The 24,097-nt window shown below is 40.6% G+C and overlaps 1 protein-coding gene across 8 annotated transcripts in view; it reads right to left on the bottom strand.

Annotated features, from left to right (window-relative positions):
* The window catches only part of ATP8B4 (ATPase phospholipid transporting 8B4 (putative)), a 255,880-nt gene extending 234,209 nt beyond the window's left edge, over positions 1 to 21,671 (bottom strand). For 2 of the 8 annotated variants that reach the window (XM_042988902.1, XM_042988901.1), the window contains exons 1-2: positions 13,374 to 13,669; positions 1,900 to 1,968 (exon numbers count right to left, since the gene is read on the bottom strand). In XM_042988902.1, the coding sequence (XP_042844836.1) occupies positions 1,900 to 1,927 (28 nt within the window). In that variant the 5' untranslated portion in view covers positions 1,928 to 1,968; positions 13,374 to 13,669. Of the gene's footprint in view, positions 1 to 1,899; positions 1,969 to 6,127; positions 6,381 to 13,166; positions 13,334 to 13,373; positions 13,673 to 21,603 lie in introns of those variants that run through there. The other 6 variants (XM_042988887.1, XM_015537428.2, XM_042988899.1 and 3 more) reach the window with 6 other exon arrangements.
* Positions 21,672 to 24,097: the final 2,426 nt, after the last annotated feature.

Below are 24,097 nucleotides of genomic sequence, written 5' to 3'. Positions count from 1 at the left end.
AAAATATTTAATTCATACAACTTGAGATAAAAAAAAAATCCAAGTAAAAATGGGAAAACGACTTGAACAGACATTTCTCTAAAGACATACAGATGGCCAACAGACACATGAAAAGATGCTCAATATCACTAAGCATCAGGGAAATGTAAATCAAAACCACAATGAGATAGCACTTCACATCTGTCAGAATAGTAGAATCAAACAGACAAGAAATAAGAAGTGGTGGTGAGGATGTGGACAACAGAGAACCCTCATGTACTATTTGTGGAAAGGTCAATTGGTACAACCACTATGAAAAACAATATAGAGTTTCCTCAAAAGATTAAAAATAGAAATACCAGGGGTGCCTGGATGGCTCAGTTGGTTGAGCATCTGACTTTGGCTCAGATCATGATTTCACAGTTCATGGGTTTGAGCCCTGCATTGGGCTCTCTGCATCAGGGCGGAGCCCACTTTGGATTTCTCTCTGCACACCCTCCCCCCCACTCATGCTCTCTCTCTCTCAAAAATAAACATTAAAAAAAAAAAATAGAAGTACCATACCGTCCACCAATTCCACCTCTGGTTATTTACCCCCAAAAAACAAAAACTCTCATTCAAAAAGACATATACACTCCTATGTTTATTGCAGCATTATTTACAATAGCAAAGATGGAAGCAGCCCAGTGCCTACCAACAGATGAATAAAGATATGCTACACACACACACACACACACACACACACACACACACACACACACACTGGAATACTATTCAGTCATTAGAAAGAATGAAATCTTGCCATTTGGGACAACACAAATGGACCTAGATGGTATTAAGTTTACTGAAATACATCAGACAGAGGAAGACAAAACCGTATGATTTTACTTATATGTGGAATCTAAAAAAACAGATGAACAAACAAAGCAAAATGGAAACAAACTCATAAATACAGAGAACTGGTGGTCCCCAGAGGGAAGGGAGAGTTAAAAAGTACCAACTTCCAATTATAACATAAGTCACAGAAATATAAATTGTTACATAGGGAAAATGGTAAATAATATCATAATAATTTTGCATGGTGACAGATGGTAATTACACTTACCACAATGAATATTTTGTAATATATATAAATGTCAAATCACTATGCTGTACACCTGAAACTAATATAATATTGTATGCCAACTATATTTCAGTTAAATATAAATAATTTGGGGGGCACCTGGGGGGCTCAGTTGGTTGAGCATCCAACTTCGGCTCAGGTCATGATCTCGCAGTTTGTGACTTTGAGCCCCGCATCGGGCTCTGAGCTGTCAGCACAGAGCCTGGAGCCTGCTTCGGATTCTGTGTCTCCTCCTCTCTCTGCCCCTCCCACATTCATGCTCTGTCTCTCTCTGTCTCTCAATAATAAACATTTAAAAAAATTTTTTTAATCAATCAATAAATAAATAATTTGGGGGCACCTGGGTGACTCAGTCAGTTAAGCATCCAGCTCTTGAGTTTGGCTCAAGACATGATCTCATGGTTCTTGGTTTCGAGGCTCGCATAGGGCTCTGCACTGGCTGACAGTATGAAGCCTGTGGGGGAATCTCTCTCCAGCCCTCTCTTTCTGCCCCTCCCCCACTCACTCTATCACTCTGTCTCAAAATGAATAAACTTAAAAATAAATAAATATTTTTTTAAGAACACAAGGGAACTTTCTGGTGTGATAGAAATTTTCTGTATCTAGTTTTAGGGTAGTACAGACAGGTGTATACACAATTGTCAAAACTCATCAAACTGAATACTTAAGATTTGTCTATTTTTGTATATAAATTGCACCTCTACAAAACAAAATGAAATGAGTTTAAAAAGTAAAATAATAAAATTAAAATTAAAAGTCAGATTCACTTTGTGTCATCTGAAGAGCTCAACACTTACCAAGTGATTTCTTTTTACTGCAGAACATTATTGCAGCTGATTATTTTTCACCAGGGTTCAACAGTTGATCTATGTAGAAAACAAGAAAAGTACACAACATTAGTATTTGTAAAAATGCCCATTAACCATAAGTTTACACCTTTTAACTTTCTTCCTTGTCAAATATAGATGACTAGGAATCACTGACAAAATCACGAATAACAGATTCCATTTATCTTATGTAGATAATAATTCTACACAAAAATAATCTATTTGTATCATAGACACTATTTGAAACAACATAAGGTAAGCCCAAATGTACCATTCAATTGGGCATTAAAATTAAGCCAAATTTTCTAATTTATCTCAAACCCTATGAATCAGAACATAACAGGGGTAAAGCTACAGCATCTACTTTTTATTCAAATGTCATTAGATGACTCCTTCCCACAGCTAGCACTGGGAATCACTGCTAAATTGTGGGAGCTACATAGGAACCTAAATTATTGGCCAGGCTCAAGGGAAACAAAATGCAATTCAAAAATGTTCCTCAATTTATTCTGTGCATAGTCTTCCCCAGGTAGTTACCTAAAAAAACCCAGAATAATGTCGTTATCATCTTTCAATTTTTCCCTACATGTGTTCTAATTTCCTTCATATGGCAAACTCTATTAAATATTTAGGATGAATATAGAAAGGGGCAAAAAAAAGATTTCAAACATTTAGAACCCAATAGACTGTGGAAATGAAAATGAACCCAGGAAACATTTCAAAGACATGACCGGGTAGGCAGAGGTACTGAATACATGTTCTTTCGGTTTCAAAGAGAAACAACTTCCTTGATTCCTGCTCAAAGAAGTAGTGTGGCAGGATGCAATAAACACACATGAAGAAGTTGGTCAGTCATATAGAGATCAGAGGAGAGGAACAATAATGCTTATGGCTTAGCGGTTACAAGACAGGGGGATGCAGAAGAAATTCATCAATGCCTATTGCTCTAATACATATCTCTCAGAGTCTAAAAAGCCTGAAACCATCAATATTTCTTCCTGTCATGCCCCCAGATCCACAAGTTCCCATCTGCCCCCCGCCCCCCCAGGAAAAGCAGCAGCCTGCTGAGGGCACACCTAGTCCTGAATGTGCCTGACAAATAGGACCACTGGCATTTTGTGAGACCTACTGCTTTTCTAGGGATTGGATATTAAAATGATGAATGTACTAAGAAAATAGGGCAACTGCTGCCAGGTGCTGCTAGCAGGGATAAGTCCTTAAATATTAAATGTAAATCACTAACTCTTCTGTTTCTCCCCCCATACCTTCTACCAACTGTGCTGCCCTAGATGAGCCCTCTGCTGCCTCCTTGCCTTGTACCCCACCACAGCCTCAGGCATCTGGTTGCCTCTAGGAAAGCCTGCTGACCAGTGATTGCTTTTCCCTGCATTGCTCAGAACAGGTTTCCCTGCTCCAGCCTTAGCCACCTACAGGCCAGGGTCCACAAGGAAGCACAATCATTGATATAAAAGATAAATGACATCTGTGACAGCCCTGACAAAAACCCCCAATCACTTCCCGATGGCCTTAGGGGGGAAAAAAAAAAGACCAAGGGGAGCCTGGGTGGCTCAGTGGGTTAAGCATCTGACTCTTGGTTTCAGCTCAGGAAACGATCTCACAGTTCATGTGATAGAGTACCACATAGGGCTCCATGCTGACAGTGCAGACCCTGCTTGGGATTCTTTCTCTCCCTCTATCTCTGCCCCTCCCCCACTCACTCGTGTGCACATGCTCACTCGTGTGCTCGCTCTTTCTCCCTCAAAATAAATACACATTAAAAAAAAGAAAAGAAAGGCCAAATTCTAACATGACTCCTTGGATGTTCCACATCCTTGGATGTCCCTGTTCATTTTTCTAGCCTGATTTCTCCTCATAGCCCCCTCTCCTCCTTGCATCCCCTCATGTTTATACTCCAGAAATACCCAGTTCAGCTTATTTCCAGCTAGGAGCCCAGCACATGCTCTTCCCTTTGCCTATAGCCACCTAACTCCATCCAATCTCTTAACCAGACTAACTCCTACTTATATTTCCAATATCAATTCATATATCACTTCCTCTATGAGGCCTCTCTGATCCCCCAAATCAGAGATAGAAGCACCTCTATGTGCTCTCATGTAATCTAAAAGTTCCCATTTCAGAGCCCCTATCACTCTAGAACATAATCTCCTATTACATTATATTGGCTATATCCTCAGTCCACAAACTCCAGCAGGGCAGGGACTTCATCTGTCAGGTCCACAGTTCTATTTCTAGCCTCTAATGCTTGACTGGCATATAGTAATGCTTAATAAATATTTGATAAATGAAAGAATGAATGATGTCTTCAATTTCTATTAGGAATGGACCAAGGGCTTTCAGACACAAGAAGGCGCTTCCCTTGTCTAATTTTTTTATTCAAGTATAATTAACATACAATGTTATATTAGTTTCAAGTATACCACATATTGATTTCACAATTCTATACATTACTCAATGTTCACCACAATAAGTGTAAAGACACTTCCCTTTTAGCAACTATCCCTTCCCAGGACCCAGCCCCATGTTCTAGAATGTCTTAGACCTTCCCAAGCTGGGGGCCACCATGCCTTTCTTGTCATCAACTTCTTCTTTCTGGCCAGACCCCATCCTCTTTTATACCCCCATCTCCAGCCTAGGAAAATTGTCAAAGGATGAACAATATTTGCTTAGCAATAGGAATAGTGTTGCAGGCAAACTGAAGAACACAAGAAAGAAGAGAAATTAGCAAAGCTTAGGGAAGAGAACAAAAGGAAGCACTGGAAAAAGAGAGAGAGAGAGAGAGAGAGAGAGAGAGAGAGAAAGGCACTGAAAGGATGTTTTGAGGTAGGGCCTTCCTACAAGAAATAATAGGTTTTCACTGAAGAATGAAAAAGTGGGTTTTCATTGAAGAATGAATATCTTTGTTCTAAAAAATAGTCACAACAGGGGTGCCTGGATAGCTCAGTCAGTTAAGTGTCTGAGTCTTGATCTCAGCTCATGTCTTGAACTCATGGATTCTGTGACAATGATATCTGGATCTGGTGGCCCCATCTGGCCAGATGGTTAAGGCTCATCTGCAAGTTCTAAGCTAACTTGTTAGGGCTTTAAAATTCTCTCTGGGGACTACCTCAAATGTGTTGTGTTTTCATGGGCTCAGAGTCCCTGGAGCAGGTGAAAGGAATAATGATTCTTTAAGCAAGATGGCAAAAGGGACTCTACACCCTGACAGGTGGCAATTAGAATGCAAGCAGAAGAAAGAAATTCAATCTCTCAGGAAGTTAATAAGAGTACTGGCCACTGGCCAGCTTATTTTTTCTTCTTAATGATTTGCTACAGTGCTTTGAGGGATTAATACTAACAGATACCCATTTCAAAAGATGAATATATAATATAAAGGTAACTAGAAAATATATATATGTGATATCACCCCTCCCCTCTCTTCTTTTAGATCCTTCTGTAAGTACTTCTCATTTTAAAAGCTCCTAATCAAGCAAACAGAAAGCAATACCATATTCTTCCTAAAACTACCTCTAAGCCATACAGCTATTTCATTTTTTTTGTTTGATTTTGTTTTTCTTCCATCACTTTATTTTTTTATTATTATTTTTTTAATTTACATCAAAGTTAGTTAGCTGATAGTGCAACAATGATTTTGGGGGTAGATTCCTTGATGCACCTTACCTATTTAGCCCATCTACCCTCCCACAACCCGTCTAGTAACCCTCTGTTTGTTCTCCATATTTAAGAGTCTCTTATGTTTTGTCCCCCTGCCTGTTTTTATATCATTTTTGCTTCACTTCCCTTGTGTTCATCTGTTCCGTGTCTTAAAGTCCTCAGTTGAGCGAAGTCATACAATATTTGTCTTTCTCTGACTAATTTCACTTAGCATAATACCCTCTAGTTCTATCCACATAGTTGCAAATGGCAGCTATTTCATTTTTAATTTCTCTAATATCACCTTCCAAAATGTCTTCAAAACCTTTTATTTTAAAGGTACTGAATAAATTTATTTTGTAAATTTTAGCTGTTTTGGCTCTCGTAGAAAATATTCTCTACTGAATAATTCATCCACAATGATAATATGATCACTATTGTATGAATATTTCCATAAGATTTGTGAAAGTTATTTCTTATTAATGACCTTCTTCAAGTGTTCTCACTCCCTAAGACATAAAGTTATAATGACAAGTTAAGAACTGACCTTCAGGCCCACATTGCCTCCAATCCAATATTTTCCTTCTAACAGCACCAATTCCAGGCACACTTAATGGAGGATTCACACTGGTGTGAATGGAGCATTCACACCAGATGCTAGTTTAACTTTCAGGAAGTGAAATTTAGTGCTGTCATTCTTGGACATTTATTAACTCACCAAAATACCCAGCTGACACTCCAGTTCTAAAAGATGTCAGAGGAAAGAAAGTCATCTTTTGTTGAACTTTTGGAGCAATTAAGGTCTAAGGAAATAAACCAATCAGGTGGGAGAAAAGGTTTGCTAACGTGAAATCTAGCTCTAGAAGTAGGAACTCAGGATTCTGAAATTCAACCATTTCCAAGTACTGAAGCAAATAGTATTCATTTACATGCATACATTCCTTGCTTTTGATGTCACCCCAAAATAGAGGAAACGGAAAAAGGAAAGCTGCTGGTAGGTCTTATTTAATTCTTCGTTTCATCTTATTTAATTCTTGGTTTCATCTTATGCAAGTAATTAAAATGATGGTTTCCTTGTGTGAAAGTGATGGGGGGGAGGGGGTTACAAAAAAGAGAGATGGGAAAAGAGGAAGACAGAGGAAGGAGTAGCTAACAGCTAAGTAATAGCTAAGGGTTTTTATGTATATTAATTCATTTTCAAAGGCAATGACTACTCTTTTTTTTTAAAACATTGGAAGTTATACTTGCATAAAGGATTTTTTTTTTTACATTTCCAGTTCAGGTTTTGAATCTTGGTTACAGAAAATAACTCTTCTAATGGAAAAATAACAAAGTCCAAAGAAGACTCTAGTTTGTTCAGGGAAAATAAAGAGTTGGTTTCAAACACCTTGAGACTGAGGGCAATAACAAGACATCCAAGTTAGGAATGCTACTTCAACAGCTGTATGCAAAGGAGAGCATCCTGTCCATAATATGATTCCACAAGGTCTCTACTTACAGTGAAAATGGGTACACTTGAGTGCAGGTGACTCAACATTTTAAACAAAGGATTCAAATGGAGATTCCCTTTAATGATATGAGGTCATTCAACAATCAAGTTATTACAGTTAATTCCCCATGCTCCAATTCCATGATCACCAAGCCACCTGCTGATAATAACTTGCTTTCCCACAGAAGTCTGCCTACAGGGAAAGAGTACACTAGTCATGCATGCTGAAATGAACATTCTGGTCCTCCTGACAGTTATACTTCACGTTCTCAATTGTCATTCTTATTTTATATTACCAGTCTCCTGAGCTAGTATTAGTGTAACTCAGAAAGATAAATCTGGTTTTGGTATGCTGTTCAATTGTGGTCTAAAACCTACAGGACAAACAACCCGTTCTGAATGCAATAAACTCATCAAGAGGCCTCCAAGTAAATAGCCAGACCACTGACCTGCTTAAGGGGCAGCAGGATGTGGTGGTTGGAAGCTTGTCCTTTGGAGTCAAACAGGCTAACCTTGGATCCCTGCTTTTTCCACTAACTCATTACAGAATGCAGGACAAATATACTCCGTAAGCCTCAGAACCTACTGGTTGGACTGTTGGGAATGGGGGCACATGATGAAAAGGCTCATTAGATATTAGTTATCTTGAAGCCACCCTCTGAACTTTCTCTGTCAAAGTATCTACATAAACATTAGGATTAAATGAGCACAGTGAGTCTAACTTCCTTCAGGACATTCTACAATAAAACAAAGCAGATAAGTGTGAATGGATAAGAAATCTTTAAAGAAAAGATGTGTTTGTGGTGGGAGGGAACAGTCCTGTGAATAAACTGAGGGGAGGGAAAACAGTGGGAAGAGAAAGATCGAAAACTCGAGATAGAGGGGTACCTGGGTGGCTCAGTCGGTTAAACATCCAACTTTGGCTCAGGTCATGTGAGATGGAGCCCGCCATCAGGCTCCGTGCTGACAGCACAGAGCCTGCTTAGGATTCTCTCTCTCCCTCTCTCTCTGCCCTTCCCCCACTTGTTCTTTCTCTCTCTCCCCCTCTCTTTCAAGAAAAGAAAGAAAGAAAGAGAGAGAGAGAGAAAGAGAGAAAGAAAGAAAGAAAGAGAATACAAGATAGAATGACAGAAATGCAAAGGAAATGGAGGAGATAGAAAAATAAAGGGAAAAGAAAGGAGTCAAGGCAGTTGAGGAAAAGACAGGAGCACTGGAAACCAGGAGAACAACATGGGGCAGATTCCTGGCAGCTTCTCCTTCCTTACCCAGAGCACTGCCCAGGTGAGCCCATCCCTGCCTGTCTTCATCTCAGGGTCTTGAGAGGAACCAGAGTGCCCCCCAGGGGAATCCTCTACCTCCTTTGAGCACAGTGGGTTCTCTCCAGTTCTCAGGACACGGAGCCAAGGGAGAAAGGACCCATACAGCTTCAACAAGCCCAATCCCAGACCTCACCCCTTGTGAGGACCTCCTGTCCTCTTCTCCTCTATTCTCCATTCTCTTCTGGCGAGCTTTCCTTCTGCCCTCCCCAACTCTGCCTTCTCGTCTTCTTTGGAAACACTGTACTATATGGAAGAGACTTTTAGGATAATAGGATTCCAATCCCAGCTCAGCTACTTTGTATCTAGTGTTACTTTGACCAAGTCACTTACCCTTCCTAAGACTAAACCCTTGAATCTGTAAATTAGAGACAATAATGCCTTCCTCCTAGAGCTGTTGTGAGGTTAAATATATACGCATAGGTGGTTCACTCCATAAAACATGTTCTCTCCCCTCCTCCCATTTGTCTGTTCTTCTACTACTTTTTCCCTCTTTCAGTCTCCCAGCTTCCCTTTCCTGTTTCCCTAACTTTCCTTCAGGTTTTTCACTCAGTCACTTATTTCCCAACCCAATTCACCTGGTCTCTGAGGACTAACCCAACCAAGAGTGGAAGGGAGGGGGACTGACCAGCACCAGGGTGGCCAGCACCAGGGTGGGCACAGGAAAACCCTGAAAAGCCCTCTTGCCTGAACAATAGTGGCATCTGAGGATGGGAAGCTAGGAGGGCAGAATTAGGGCACTAGCCCTTTCCCTCCTCCTGCTGCCCTCCATCTTCTCTGGTCCTACCCTTTTCCCTTTCCTTTCTCTGCCTCCAGGTCCCCAAAGGCAAAAAAGCAAAGCCTCAGTGAATTCTCCCACCCCTGGACAAGGTGACCTTGGGGTCATATCTGCTGGCAACCCTGCCTACCAGCCCAAGAATATCCCCTGGGACCAGGCCCCGGAGGGATAAGGGAGGTGAGGCAGAAGCACAGGGAGAAGACTCAGGAAAGGGAAATCCTGGTGCAACAGGGAAATCCCAGCCTTGGGAGGGGACATCAGTGAAGGATAAGGAGTAAGACTGTGCTTCTTTCCTACATGGGTACAGCTTTGAGTGTGATAGTGGGTGGGAGGTGTAGATAATGTTTTGATCATATTTAGTGTCAGTGACAGCTGCCAACAGCCACAGTCACTTGCCAAGTGTCCACACTGGACAAAAGTGAACACAATTTAAGCCAGTGAGTGTGTGTGCATGCCTGTGTGTGTGTGTGTGTGTGTGTGTGTGTGTTGTGTAAGTGATGGCTGTACAGCCAAATTTCTAAACTGCTTAGCAATTACATCTAATTACCATGGCCTAACAATAAATTATTCTATTTCTTGTATAATGTAGATTAGATTTTGTTGTGAGTTGTCATGTCAACACTGCAGTCTGTTTATGTTCCATTAGGCATGCAGCTGTTCCCTGGCCACAAAATTCTGAAGCAGTGGGAATCCTGCTTCCCTTCCTCCTCTTGTTTATCCCCTGTTCATTTTTTCCCTTGCTCTCCTTGTTTCTTTTTCACTTTCCTTTCTCCTTTCCTAGCCTGCTCTTGCTGCCTTCTCTTGTGCATTTCTGCCCTTCTCATGCTGCCTTTCTCTAACAAACATGCCTGCTTTGGCTTAGTCATCTTCCTTCCCCCTCTCACTTCCCTTTCCTTCCACCAGTTTGCAAGTCAGACAGCCAGAGCCTGGTCCTGCCAGCTTCAAAGCCTCCAGCAAGTTCCCTCTCTTCTAAGCCTGGTGTTCTCATCTGTAAACGGGACAGTTAGAGTAACTCACTGGATTACTAGGCATGCCTGTAAAGAATTTAGCACAGTGCCTCCTGCTACAAAGTTAGTACTCAAGAGAGGGAAAGCTTTTTTTTTTCTTAACTGTATGTTTAACTCTCCACAAGTAGAAAACCTCCTATCAAATTTGAGAGTCATCCCTATGGGTATTCAATCACCAAACACTTATGGGTGCCTATTCTATGTCAAACCGGGGCTCAGTAGATGGAGGTAAGGATCATTAGTTCCTACCTCTATCCCTTCCAAAGCCTGTAGTCTGGGGAAGATGAAAACAGATACACAGACCATTAGAATGGCAAGTTCTGGGCTGTGATGGAAGGAAGGACTGAGCACCATGGAGGCAGAGGAAAGGGAGCCACCAAGCCTGTTTTGTGCAGTCAGCTAAGACCTCACAGAGAATAATTCTGAGTTGAATCTTTTTGAAAAGGAAAGAGTTTGCTCAGCAAAATGAGGTAAAGAGGCCAAAGGAATAGCATGTGAAAAGATCCAGTACTGTGAAAGGGAAGAGAAGGTTGGGGAAGTAGTGACAGTCATGGCAATGAGATTTTATGGTGATGGAGCTGGAAAGGTAGATTAGAGATGGATTCTGAAAGAAGTGATCACCTTCATCATTGCCATCATCATTACTATTCACTGGGTACTTGATCTTGTGCTAAGTACTTGCCATGTATCATCTCATTTTATCCTCACCAAAACTGTATAGGTGGGGACTATCATCATCCCCATTTGATAGGTCAGGTGACACAGAACAGGGCTATGTTCAAGACCCATGGTTAATCCTGCAGGTAATGGGGAGGAAGAAGAGATTTTTAGAGAATGATATGGTTATAATCCGGGCTCCCTTGTCCACTGTCATTACTCTCTTGGTTCTCCCTATGCAAGTGCATGCTGTCAGCACTTTTAGGAAGGTTATGCTCACAGCATGGCCTGGCATGGAGAGAGGTGGAGAAGCAATAACAATGGGCAAGTGGAGCCAGATTCTGGAAATGTTTCTGCAGTTGAATTGACAGAGTTTATAAATGGCCCCTAGGTTGGTGTACAGGACAAAGAAGAACCTCAGATGACTTCTAGGGTTTTTGGCTCAGGACAATGAGGGGACAGAGGTGCCATTAGTACAGCAGGGAAAAGAGAAGGAAGAGAAAACAAAGGAGCAGGAATTGGGATGGGAGAATAATACATTCAGTTTGAACACATTAGGCTTGAAATTCCTCTTTATCTTTGAAAACATCCTCAGCACTAAAGACAAAAGACAGATTCGTAGACATGGAATCATCAACATACATGAAAGCATTGAAGTCATGGGAAATGAATGATCTCACTCAGAACAAGAATAAAAAGAAGTGAGGAGAGGACAGAGGATGAGGATGAGTCAATACAAGGACAAGGACAGGTCCTAGGGAACACTCAACTTGAAAAGAAGAGTCAGAGAAGGATATATCAAAATAAAATGCTCAGCCTTTCCTGCTGTGGCATCTTCTCTGGGCATCCAGCACAGAGCCTGACATAGTGCAGGTGCTCGACAAACTCAAGCTGACTAAAGAAAAGGAGAAAGGAAAGAAAGGGGAAAAAAATCTCCAAAAATGCAATGACTGATATATTTAGTATTTGCATTTACTATTTAATCAGAAATTACTATTTGAAAAATATTTAATATTGCTAAAAAGTCAAGTAAGTCTATGGGTATGTGGAACACTTGGAGGTTACTATTTTCTTTGACACCTTTTTTTTTTTTTAATGTTTATTTTTGAGAGAGACAGAGACAGGATGCAAGTGTTGGAGCAGAGAGGAAGTCAGAATTTGAAGCAGGCTCCAGGCTCTGAGCTGTCAGCACAGAGCCTGACACGGGGCTCGAACTGACGAGCTGTGAGATCATGACCTGAGCTGAAGTCGGATGCTCAATCGACTGAGCGACCCAGGGCCCCTCTTTGACACCTTTTTGTAAGAAATCCTGAAAACAAATACCAGCATCTAATTCTTGTACACGCAATGCAAGCATCTAGAATGCACCCATTAAGAAGTTTTATTTCTAGGAAAGCTACAATTATAATTTATTTTGAAACAAAAAGTGAAGTCTTTTCCTACTAAATGGAAATTTCCAATTTACCATGTAAAAACAAAATAAAATCCTCCTGTGCACAAAAAATCCCCCAGGGGCACAAAAATTACTTGATCCCTCATTTTTGAAGATGCATGCATGATGGAACAATATAAAAGCACAAGACAGATAAATATAGGTTTTTAAAAATCACTCTGAATTTCCATTTCAGTAAATGCAAAGACTAGCACAGAACAACACCTGAACAAAGGTGGCCATTCATGAAGAGAGATGTTAATTCTACATATGATCCTATATTTCTTCATTTCCTTTCTAATAAGCCTTCAGCCCCCAATTATTGTTTCTCACCAGTTTCCTTTATTTTCAAAACAGTAAGTTATTAACCAGGGACCTGAGAAACTCTCTCACATCTGTCAACCAAACAGCTAGAAGTATCGATTTCTCAGTTCAGACAAATCTCAGCACTAAAAACATACCACTCCAGCCTCAGAGAGTATTTTAGTAAACTGTTCATGTTTAAAGCATGAATTGGTCATAGAATAAACAATACCTTGAATAGGGGAACTAGATACAAACCCCTTGAAAAAAATGAAACCAACTACTCCCAAAGGAAGTGACAAACACCCACAAGCCAAGAAGAAATGGACACTGATGCTACTCCCATTAGCCATTTAATAGGTGATGCTAACTGAATAAAAATTTGAAAAGGGAAATAAAGCAGATGTCCTATTTCTCACACCCAACTAGTTTCTAAAGTGTTTTTAGTTAGAGAAAAATGAAGACTTTTGCTAAACCTCAACCACACCAGAAGATGAAAAGATCAAAAGAGCAACCTAGAAAACAGAAACAGAAAGCCCTAGTCAGCCCTGAGCTAACTCTCCTCTTGGCTTCACCAACCCTTGAATGCTCCTCACAAACTCACCTCAGCCTGGACCTAACCCTCTCTCCCAAAAGGGAGGGTGCAGGGAGATCAAACAGGTACCCATTCCATGACCATGCAATGAGAACAGTGAGAAAAGCAAAGCTATTCTGAAGGCTCTAGCAATTACACAGAAAACAAACTGGGTCTCTAGAGGACATTCTTGAGAACCTGAGATCAACTCCCGGAAAAACACTCTTGACCACTTACCGCTACCGGAAGCTGCTAGATGGCAGATCAGAATCAGCATCTCATCTGAAGAAGGCAGCATTGTAGGAAAGCAGCTTCACTACCAGTGAGGAATTGGGGGAGAAAAAACACTCCTTGGAAAAATACCAAAAGCCCAGAAGAGCCTCTCCTTCCAGAGTTGCCTGCTACTGCTGCCAGGGCAGAACTGGTTAATCTTGAAGAAACAAAAGGAAGCTCCCTAGAGGCTGACTTCAGCAGGATGGCTTCCTCTGTGGGAACCAAGTGTTCAGTAGGATGGAAGCGGACAACGGAAGAAGTCACAGTTATCACTTCTGCTTACCAAACTTGTATGAGCCCTCAAGTGATGGAAATTAGCAAATATCTTTAGAGCTCCTACCTGTTTTTCCCAGAGATGAAGGAATTAGCATTTTTAAAAAAATCATTGCAAGGGGAGTTTCACTCTCACATGGATGAAAGCTAAGCACGCTCCTGTTTTTAAGATGGGATTAGATGAAAACAAAATATTTTGGTCTATTTTTAAAAGAAAGGATTATGTCTTAAGTGTGTCTCAAGCCATTTATGGGTTCTCTAGAAGTTGCATCAGATTTTCAGTTAAATACTGAAACCAAATATATTTTAATGTCTCTATAACCAGAGCAAGTTGATTCCCTGTACATATCAATCCACTCTCCTGGCCAATCCTGGTACTGAGCTCACAGGCCTCCAAAGAGAGCCAGATCAGAGAAAAAGGAAGGACTGTTCCCTGCCAAGCCCTCCTCCCACCCCTAGTCACAAGAAACTGCAGATTTCTTGAAACAAGAGTGGTGGCTTTCTCCCTTGCATGATAAAAAGAACCAAGAACAGCCTGTAAGAGAAAGTAATCATTTCTTCAAGATATTTAAAATAAAAAACTTTTTAAAAAATGTTTTGGGACACCTGGGTGGCTCAGTCAGTTGAGCGTCCAACTTCAGCTCAGGTCATGATCTCATGGTTTGTGGGTTCAAGCCCCGCCTTGGGCTCTCTGATGACAGCACAGAGCCCACTTTGGATCCTCTGACCCCTCCTGTCTCTCTGCACTTCCCCCACCACTGTCTCAAAAATAAACAAACATTTAAAAAATAAATAAAAAATAAAAAAGGTTTTTAAGTGTAATTTCTATACCATTTTTTTTAACCTACTGTATTAGCAACTCCTATACCCTTGGCAACTCCCTTTGTTGAATAAGGTATAAAGAAATCAGCACCTTCTCCTACAATGTTGGTAGAGAAGTTGGTAAAATAATTTTAAAGGGAAACTAAGTAGTGTCTATCAAATACAGAAATGTGTATTTTTCCATCTCTTAGGAATTAAACTTACAGATGATCATAAACACATGTACACAAGTGTGTAAAATGTTCATTATAGCACTATCTGTGATAGGAAAAAACTAAAAATGGCTTAAAAATAGAGGACTGGCCAAATAAGTGAAGGAACATCCATACAATGGAGTACTATGCAGCCATCAAGGGGGAGAAGAACTGGATTGAACAATCAGATGGTCTGGGCTCAGGTCTGCCTCCACCAGCGACTAGCCAGGTGACTTTGAGCAAGTTCCCAAACCTCTCTTGGCCTTGGTCCCTCACCTGTAGTAAGGTGAAAATTATAGTACTTACTGTAGGGAATTGCTGTGACCAAGACAGTGCCTGAGGCACAGCAGATGCTCAATAAATATTAGTGAGTACCAATTAAAGAGATAGGCCTCTTTACACTGACATGGAAAGATGTCCAAGAGACACAGTCAAGAGGAAAGAGCAAGTTGCAAGAGTATGCATAGGAGAAAAATATTGGCTAAAATATTTTAAATGTGCTTGCTGTTTACTGCCTGTTTCTTCCCAATAAAATAGAAGCTCCCTGAGAGCAGGGACTTCCATTCACTGTTGTATACCCTATGCCCATAATAGGAATTCAAAAAATATTTGTTGACCTAATAAATCAGGAAGGATAAACAAGAAGAAATATTTAATGGTAGTTACTTCCGAAAAATGGCATGGGGGTGGAGGGGCTGGTGGGTCCTGGTGGAACTATGTCATTGTTTCTTACAAAACTACTGCTTACATTTTTTTTAATTCTTTTAAAGTTCACTTATTTATCTTGAGAGAGAGTGTGTGTGCACACAAGCAGGGGAAGGACAGAGAGAGAGGGAGAGAGAGGATCTCAAGCAGGCTCAGTGCTATCAGCATGGAGCCCAACGTGGGGCTCGATCCCATGAACTGTGAGATGATGGCCTGAGCCAAAATCAAGAGTTGAATGCTTAACTGAATGAGCCACCCAGGTACCCCAAAAGTACTGCTTACATTTTTTTACAAGGAGCTTGTATGCCCACCAATAAAATGGAGCTCTTAGAAGACAGTGTTTTTGTTTACAGGGAGCATCTTAAGATACATGGTTGTTCCCCTAACAGCAGACCAATGAAGGAGCAAGGGATGATCCTCCCTATCACCTGATAAGTTAATGAGTCAAAAAGCAACTTATAAAAGAAGGAAAGCACAGAGCTCTCCTTTTCTTCTTGGCTTTCTGTTTATCTTTCCAAATTTAACCCTACAATCTCCAAACCAGATCCTCTGTCCTAATGTATCAGGACCCCTCTCCTTTACCTAAACATCAACTGCACATCCCCACCATGGCATCTCTGCCCAGACCACTCTCTCTTCCTGGGAAACCTTTCCCTTCATCTTCTCACTTCTAAACCTGTCCTTCAAGGACCATATCACATGCTCCACAGCCCTCCTCAGAGCATTTTCTGACTTTCCTAGCATCTCTGGTCCCTCCCTCTTGGACACTGCTAGAGACTAGGTTGGATATCATACACTGGCACTTATTCTGCAATGTGCTATCTCGTCTACCACCTTGAGGTGAGGAGTATAAGGACTGAGTCTTCAGTTTTGCAACTCTTCTCTCACCCTTCCCCTCCCCCCATCATTCACACATATGAACATGCACACAGGCACACAAACCTGCATTATAAAAAACAGACTGCCACATTAAGGAGCTATGTGTTGTGATTTTGTTCCATTTGCCCAAGTTTCTGACACCAGCAAAAAAAAAAAAAAAAAAAAAAAAAAAAAAAAAAAAATTCATGTGCCGTCATTGTCCCTGAAATTTCGAGACTAAGGATATCTTTCTTTAGCTTCCTTGGTATATTCTTGTTAAATGCTTCTAAAAGCTCTAAATTGGCTTAAAATTCTCTAGTTCTTCACGTACTAACTAGTCAGAATTTATTTGATCAAATTTTTTCCTAATTAACAACCCTTAATGAATGAGGAATCCTAATGGGAGAACAAAGTTGGGATAGAAAAAGGGCTTACCATACTCACAGTAAGGCCAAAGAATGACTACTTCGTGCTCATCTCATACACAGAGATTCTCATAATGCATACAGCATGAACAGAGGCAGGGGGATCCCCAGCAATGATTTCATATCATTTTGAAATGTTCATTCATTCATTTATTTTAAAACACAAGTATCTTGCCATTAAATACTCCCTTGCAGAACAATCTTTGGGTGCTTTAAAACTGATTTTACAGTGTCACAAAATTATGTGCCTAAAATCACAGAACATCAGATTTATTTGTCCCATTACTTTAAGTCCCAACGCTCTGGGGTGCCTGGGTGGCTCAAACATCCCACTCTTGATTTCAGCTCAGGTCACAACATCATGGTTTGTGGGTCTGAGCCCTGTGTCAGGTTCTGTGCTGATGGTGCAGAGCCTGCTTGGGATTCACTCTCGCTCTTTCTCTCTCGCTCTCTCTCTGCCTTCTTGCTTGCTCTATCTGCCTTCTCTCTCTCCCTCTCTCTGCCTTCTCACTCTTGCTCTCTCTCTGCCTTCTCGCTCTCGCTCTCTCTGCCCTCTCGCTCTCGCTCGCTCTCTGGGCCCTCTCGCTCGCTCTCTCTCACTCACTCTGCCTTCTCGCTCTCTCTCACTCTCTGCCTTCTCGCTCTCTGCCTTCTCACTCTCTGCCTTCTTGCTCTCACTCGCTCTCTGCCTTCTCGCTCTCACTCGCTCTCTGCCTTCTCGCTCTCACTCGCTCTCTGCCTTCTCGCTCTCTCGCTCTCTCTGCCTTCTCGCTCTCTCTCTGCCTTCTCTCTCTGCCTTCTCTCGCTCTCTCTCTGCCTTCTCACTCTATCTCTCTGCCTTCTCGCTCTCTCTCTCTGCCTTCTCGCTCTCTCTCTCTGCCTTCTCGCTCTCTCTCTCTCAAAATAAAAAAAAAAAAACTTTTAAGTCCCAAAGCTCTTTATCCATCTCTGAAATCTAACATTATAGCAGATGCTGCTACTCCCCTGCCAGGCTGCCTTATCACCTACACATCCCCTTGACTGTCTCCCTCACTTCATTCAGATCTGGGCTCAAAGTCACAAATTCTGAAAGGCCTGCCTTGGTCAGCCTACGTAAAACCACCCACACACACGCCAGTCACTCTCGATCCCTTATCGTGCTTTATTTTTCTCCATAGGAAAAACACATAGCTATTATACTGTGTATTTCCTTGCTTACTGTCCGGTTTCCCCAACCAGAAAGTCAGCTGTAGGAGAACAGAGACTTTGTCTTTGACTTGATGTATACCCAGGGCCTAGAACAGCGTGCAGCAGGTGCTTGAGCAATGTTGAATAAACAAATGAATAGTAGTAGCATTGTTGTTTAGTTTCTGTAGCTTCCTAAATATGTATGCATCCTCCTCTAGAATTTGAGCTGCTTGATAACAGAGCTCTGAACTCATTCCCTGTTGTCTATCAACAGTGCTCAGCAGATAGTAATTTATCAAATGAACTGAAGCTCAAGTCTAAAGTATAGTTCTCGGTATGACACTTTTTATTTCTACTAGATTTCCATTTATAATGGAACTTACAGTTTAATTTTTCTTAGCTCACCTTAATTTGTCAGTCCCCAAAGTAGTGCCAGTTGGTGGGCCTAATTTGAATAGAGCTTGTTACAGTGGTTAGCATCAGATTTCAGACTCCTTTGTAGCTACATCTAGAAGTATCAATTTCAGAGGAGGAAGAGGAGCCTAGAGGAAAACATGGAGGCCTGAAGCACACTGAAGATGAAGAAGCAATTGCTCACTCTTTAGGGCATGAACAGAGGAGAGAGACTTGCTCTGGATATTCTCAAAAGTGTCCGGAGAAATGAAGTTTAAAAGATCTGTTTTCCACTCCTAGATACATACCCAAAAGAAAAGAAGCCAGAGACTCAAACTGATACTTGTACACCAACATTCATAGCAGCATTATCCACAGTAGCCAAAAGTGAAAACAACCCAAGTGTCCATCGATGGGTAAAGAAATAAACAAAATATGGTATGGAATACTACAGTCTTAAAAAGGAATCCAATTCTCATTCATGCTGCAACATAAATAAACTTTGAAAACATTATGCTAAGTGAAATAAGCCAGACATAAAAGGAAAATATTGTAATAACTCCACTTGTAGGAGGTACCTAGCATAGGCAAAGAATAGAGGTTACTAGGGCTGGGAGGAGGGTAAATGGGAAGACATTTACTAGGTAGAGTTTCAGATTGGGATCATGAAAAAATTCCAGAGATGGATGGTGGTGATGGTTACACAGCATTGTGAATGTACTTAATATCACTGAACTGTACACTTAAACATGGTTAAAATGGTAAATGTTATATATTACCACTAGATAATATTAGAGGACTAGAGCTTAATTTTTAATCTTCATTACACAGCATATACATTGTCAAAACACCAGAAGTTGTTTTTTAAAAACCTTATTTTGCTTTAAAATCTTACCTTTTAGAAATATCCCTGTCTATAATCTAGAGTTTCCAAAGATTTTTCTCAATGATCACCTCAATCTGTCCTCACAACAATCCAATGAATTATGTTAAATGAATTTTGATTAAATATCTGAGCACTCAAGAGAAAAATTTTTCCTAATTTATTCACCCTCTTACCTTTCCTCCAACTTTGCACACCTTTCATCAAAATTAAGAGATGGAAATTTTTATACTTAAGAATACGAAGCCATGCAAATAGTCATGCTATCCTTTTTTTTTTTTTTTTAATTTTTTTTAAACGTTTTTTATTTATTTTTGGGACATAGAGAGACAGAGCATGAACGGGGGAGGGGCAGAGAGAGAGGGAGACACAGAATCAGAAGCAGGCTCCAGGCTCTGAGCCATCAGCCCAGAGCCTGACGCGGGACTCGAACTCACAGACCGCGAGATCGTGACCTGGCTGAAGTCGGACGCTTAACCGACTGCGCCACCCAGGCGCCCCTCATGCTATCTTTTCTTAACAGAATAAATAGCATCGTATATCTGTCAAAACATCTAGCTCTACTGCCAAGATAGCTAAGAAAGCCAACAAATCACCATTTTACGTCAACAGACAAACCACCCATATCAACTGGGATCAGGGCGTTCAATATTTTCACTCAACAAGTGCAGATACTTTGCTAGGCACTTTGTGGGACACAGAAGGATAAACAAAATGTAGTTCCTAATCAGGAGACACTTACGTGCCAGCAGGAGTCAGACATGAAGATGAGGGGGTTCTACAATCAAAGGGGAGAACAACACGTCTCTGCTACTGAGAATGGGACCACCAGGAAGTAGATTGAACCACTTTGTGTCAATTCAATCTAATCCCAATGAAATGAACTAGTTAAGATTTAATCAATTCCCTGAAATATAGCCATTCCAAGAGTTTCAGGTTTGTTTGCTTGCTTGCTTGCTTTTAATGCCAGGAAAGGAAGGTTGAGCTAACTGAAATGTCAAACCAAGGCTTGGTGTCAACCTGAATGGCAGAGAATTATCTCTGGCCTAAAATTATGATTTGGACATATACAATAAAAAAGAAAATAAAACTACAACCAAGTATTCCCTGATTCTGTAAATACTTTCTTGAGCAATCCAACTGCTACTAGCAGACTAGAAACCAACTTGAACATACTGAAGGAGAATCTCTTTGACAGAAGCCCTGGAGTGTATATTATAAACCTATGCCATAAGGCATGAGAATTGCAGGGGTATAAATCATATGATGTAAAAATTACTTAATTGCTTTAAACTTTAGCTTCCTGAGCAACCTAAGTATCCATCAATAGTTGAATGTATAAACATGTGTGTGTGCGTGCACACCTGCACACAATGGATTACTACTCAGCCATAAAAAGGAATGAAATCTTTCGATTTGCAACAACATGGATAGACCTAGAGGTTATTATAAGTTGGAGAAATACAAATACTGTATGATTTCAATTATATGTGGAATCTAAAAAACAAAAATGAACAGGCAAAACAAAACACAGATGCATAAATACAAAAAATAAACTGGGAGTATGCACAAAAAAAGCAAAGGGGATTAAGAAGTACACTCTTCCAGATAGATAATAAATAAACCGCGGAAATGTGATTTATTTATAAGAGACAGAATACAGTCAATAATAGTGTTACTACACTATTATATGGTAACAGATGTTACTACACAGTATATGGTAACAGATGATAACTTGACTTACTGTGGTAATCATTTAATATAATAAATGGAGAATCACTATGCTATACATCCAAAACTAATAGTATTGTATGTCAACTACATTTCAATAAAAAAAACACAACTTTAGCTTCCTGGTTGTAAAACTGGAAAAATTAAAATCTGCTTCTCAAGCTATTTGTGAGGATTAAATGAGATATTCACTAAATGAATAATAAATTAATAAAAGAATGCATGTATATGTAAGTTACATGTGCAGTGATTTAACAACAATAAATAATACATAACCCAATGCCTGTCGTACAGTCATTGGTCAACAAAGGTCAATGTCCTCCCTGCTTTCTCCAGAATCTTCCCAAATGACTACCACATTTCTTTTATCAGAAAAGAAGGAAGACCTCCACATTCTGAGCTATTCCACCTTTCCAGTTCTTTCCATCCTGATACAACCATCTGCCTTCTCCTCTTGTCTCTGGGACAGTGGTCCCCAGGAATATCCTTTCTATACACCATAAAGCAGCACAAGAAATAGACAGTTTTAAAGGATGAAATCAATAAGGATAAGTGGCAGTTTTAGTATTTCCTTCCTCCAGCCCAGAGGATTATTTAAAAACCACTGTTCCAGGACAAGTTTCAACCAGTGACAGAAGACATTAAAAATGTTCCTGCCCACCATACCCTCCTCTCTTCAGTAATTGAAACCTACTCACTTTCCATTCAGAAACAGCTTCACCAAACCTTGAAATCATACATACCTTCTTGGTCCTTAGTATCTAAAAACAAAGCAGAATTTTCAACCTCTTATGGTTTTATGTACTCTATGGCACTTCCCATAGTGTGTTAGGCTGAATTTCATCAGGAAAAGGTAACTCAACTCCTCCTCCCCCCATCCTCCCCAAGAATTACTTCCTCTTGGTTAGTTAACCTTTTGTGTAAGAAAGTAGGTTTCCTTACATTGGCCAACATAAACGACTGACCCATTGCTAGTGGTACCATTTCCTATGTGGGACTTTCCATCCTAGATGAAAAGACTCACCACTGAGTTTTAGTTATTACTCAACTATCTCACAAAAAGAACAGAAAGAAAATCAGAAAATGCAAGAAGACAGACATTTCTTTAGAAGTTAAGCCCTGGATAAGGATGTAGATTTAGGAATAGAGCAGTTTCCTGCTCTACTGTTAAAATTTCAAAAATTAAAAGTAAATTAAAAATAATATAAACTTACCACTACATTAAAATTAAGCAAGTAGGATTTCAAAAATTAAAAAAAAAAGATATCTAAAATCCTAGGTGCTAAAAGTCACCTCTGGGGAACAGCTCCTCCCAGCAATTTGGACTATTCCACAAGGGCTCTCCTGAACAGCACTTTCAGTCCTGACATTCAAACACAAAGCAGAACAGTAGGATCCAGAAAGTTTGTTATCCAAGCCACTGCACCCAAACCAGGTGATTTGCGTTTAACTTGCCCTTTCAAATGCATTCTGAACCATGTGTTCCAGAACTAGATGACCCAGCTCTAAACCAGACAGCCTAACTCCAAGCCAGACAACTGGTATCCCTAGTTATAAAAGTCATTCTAACAGTTCACTTCCAAATGACGAATGTGCCACAGCCAAAAATGGATCCTGGCACTGGCTGTTGCCACCAGTGAAAGCAACACTCCCCTAAATGATATCTCTCCTGCTATCAAGAAAGCACAGTGTCTTCTTTGCATATAACAAGTGCCCAGGAAATATTTGGGGGCTCTACTTTTTTTTTTTTTTTTACAGACTGTTATCATAAGAAGTCTTTATGACAAAAAGAGGCATTTACCAGAAAGGAGTTGATCTGCATCAGTTTCAGGTCTCCAGCGGCTCTTGCCATCTTAGAACCTTCAAGACACAGGAGTAGCCAAACACTTAGGATCTTCTAACACTTACTCCAACCCCACTTTCTCCTTAACAGACTGTCATCCCAGAAGGAAAGAGCAGGGCCACATGGCTTTAAAGAAGCTCTTACCTTTATCTCTTTACCTGTTAGTCTGTCCTGTGCATCAATAAGTGTGAAAACTCCCTACCCCTTATGTGTCTTCTGGAAAGTGCAGGAGTTCAGGCTCTTAATCAGTACTATTTCGGGGACATTTCATACATTCATCACCATTTTCCAAGCCCCAGTTCTGCAGCAATCCTTCTGCAAGGCATTGGGATCCCAAGATAACCAAGATCCGGTCTCTGCCCTAGCAAGAACTTTTCTAGTGGAAGGGAAATGAATTCTACAATACAGTGTGGTAAAAACTCTAATAGAGGTACCCCCTGTCTAAATATGCCTTGGAACTACAGGAGAAGACATACTCATTTCTATATGGTTGTGGAGTATCAGAGGAAAACCTCAGGATTTGAAGCTGAATCCTAACAGATGAATACAAAGGATCTGGTTAGTTCCACAATCTAACAGTCCATGAGAAAAAATACCACTGCTAATTTTTATCTCCTCCCCTTGGCAACTACTCTATACCACCTAAGAGAGTGGGGGCCCTTTACTATGACCCAAGTTTCCATTCCAAATAGCAGGAGTGAGTCACAAACACGCATCCTGCAGCATTCATGAATGTAGAGAGCAAAAGTGAGTTCATCATCACGTCAGTACATCAGTGAAGTTGATGAGTTTATAGCAAATCAGAGACCAGGCAAAGTTTAGGAAGGAAATGAGTTCTGAATGCCTTAAGTGCTGCCTTGGGCACGCCACCTGTGAGAAAAGCAACCTGAATGCATTCTTTACTGCATAAGGTGCTGCAGCTGTACTGTACTGTAGGTTGGAAGAAAATCCACCCTACTATGAAACTGGAAAACTTCACTGGGACATGGTACGGGGGGTGAAAGCACAAGATGGTGAGAAGGAGGCAAAACTGTCTGAGGTAGCTTCAGAGTCATCCTGCCCTCTAGAGGTATCCTATATCTAATGGAAAGTCATAGATACCATTAAAGGCTTTGAGTAAATATTAATTCCAGATGAACAATGACAAAGTGTGCATCATTCCAGTTCTGGACACATCCCCACTCATGCTGAGCCACCTTTAGGTAGAACATGCTCCAACCTCAAGGCTTGGGATCTACAGTGGCTGACTGGATAATAAAGCTATGTCTGGTACATTGTCATGTTCTTATGCATCATTGGGTAAGGAAGAGGTTTTTCAGCTCTTCCCTTATTGGTAAGCTAGTGTTTCATCTTGTATCCAGTCTGTCAAGGGGATGGGGCATAAATATCTTCCC

The sequence above is a fragment of the Panthera tigris genome, chromosome B3 (assembly GCF_018350195.1).
Source record: "Panthera tigris isolate Pti1 chromosome B3, P.tigris_Pti1_mat1.1, whole genome shotgun sequence".
Lineage (NCBI taxonomy): Eukaryota > Metazoa > Chordata > Mammalia > Carnivora > Felidae > Panthera > Panthera tigris.
This window is presented reverse-complemented; position numbering and strand designations above follow the sequence as displayed.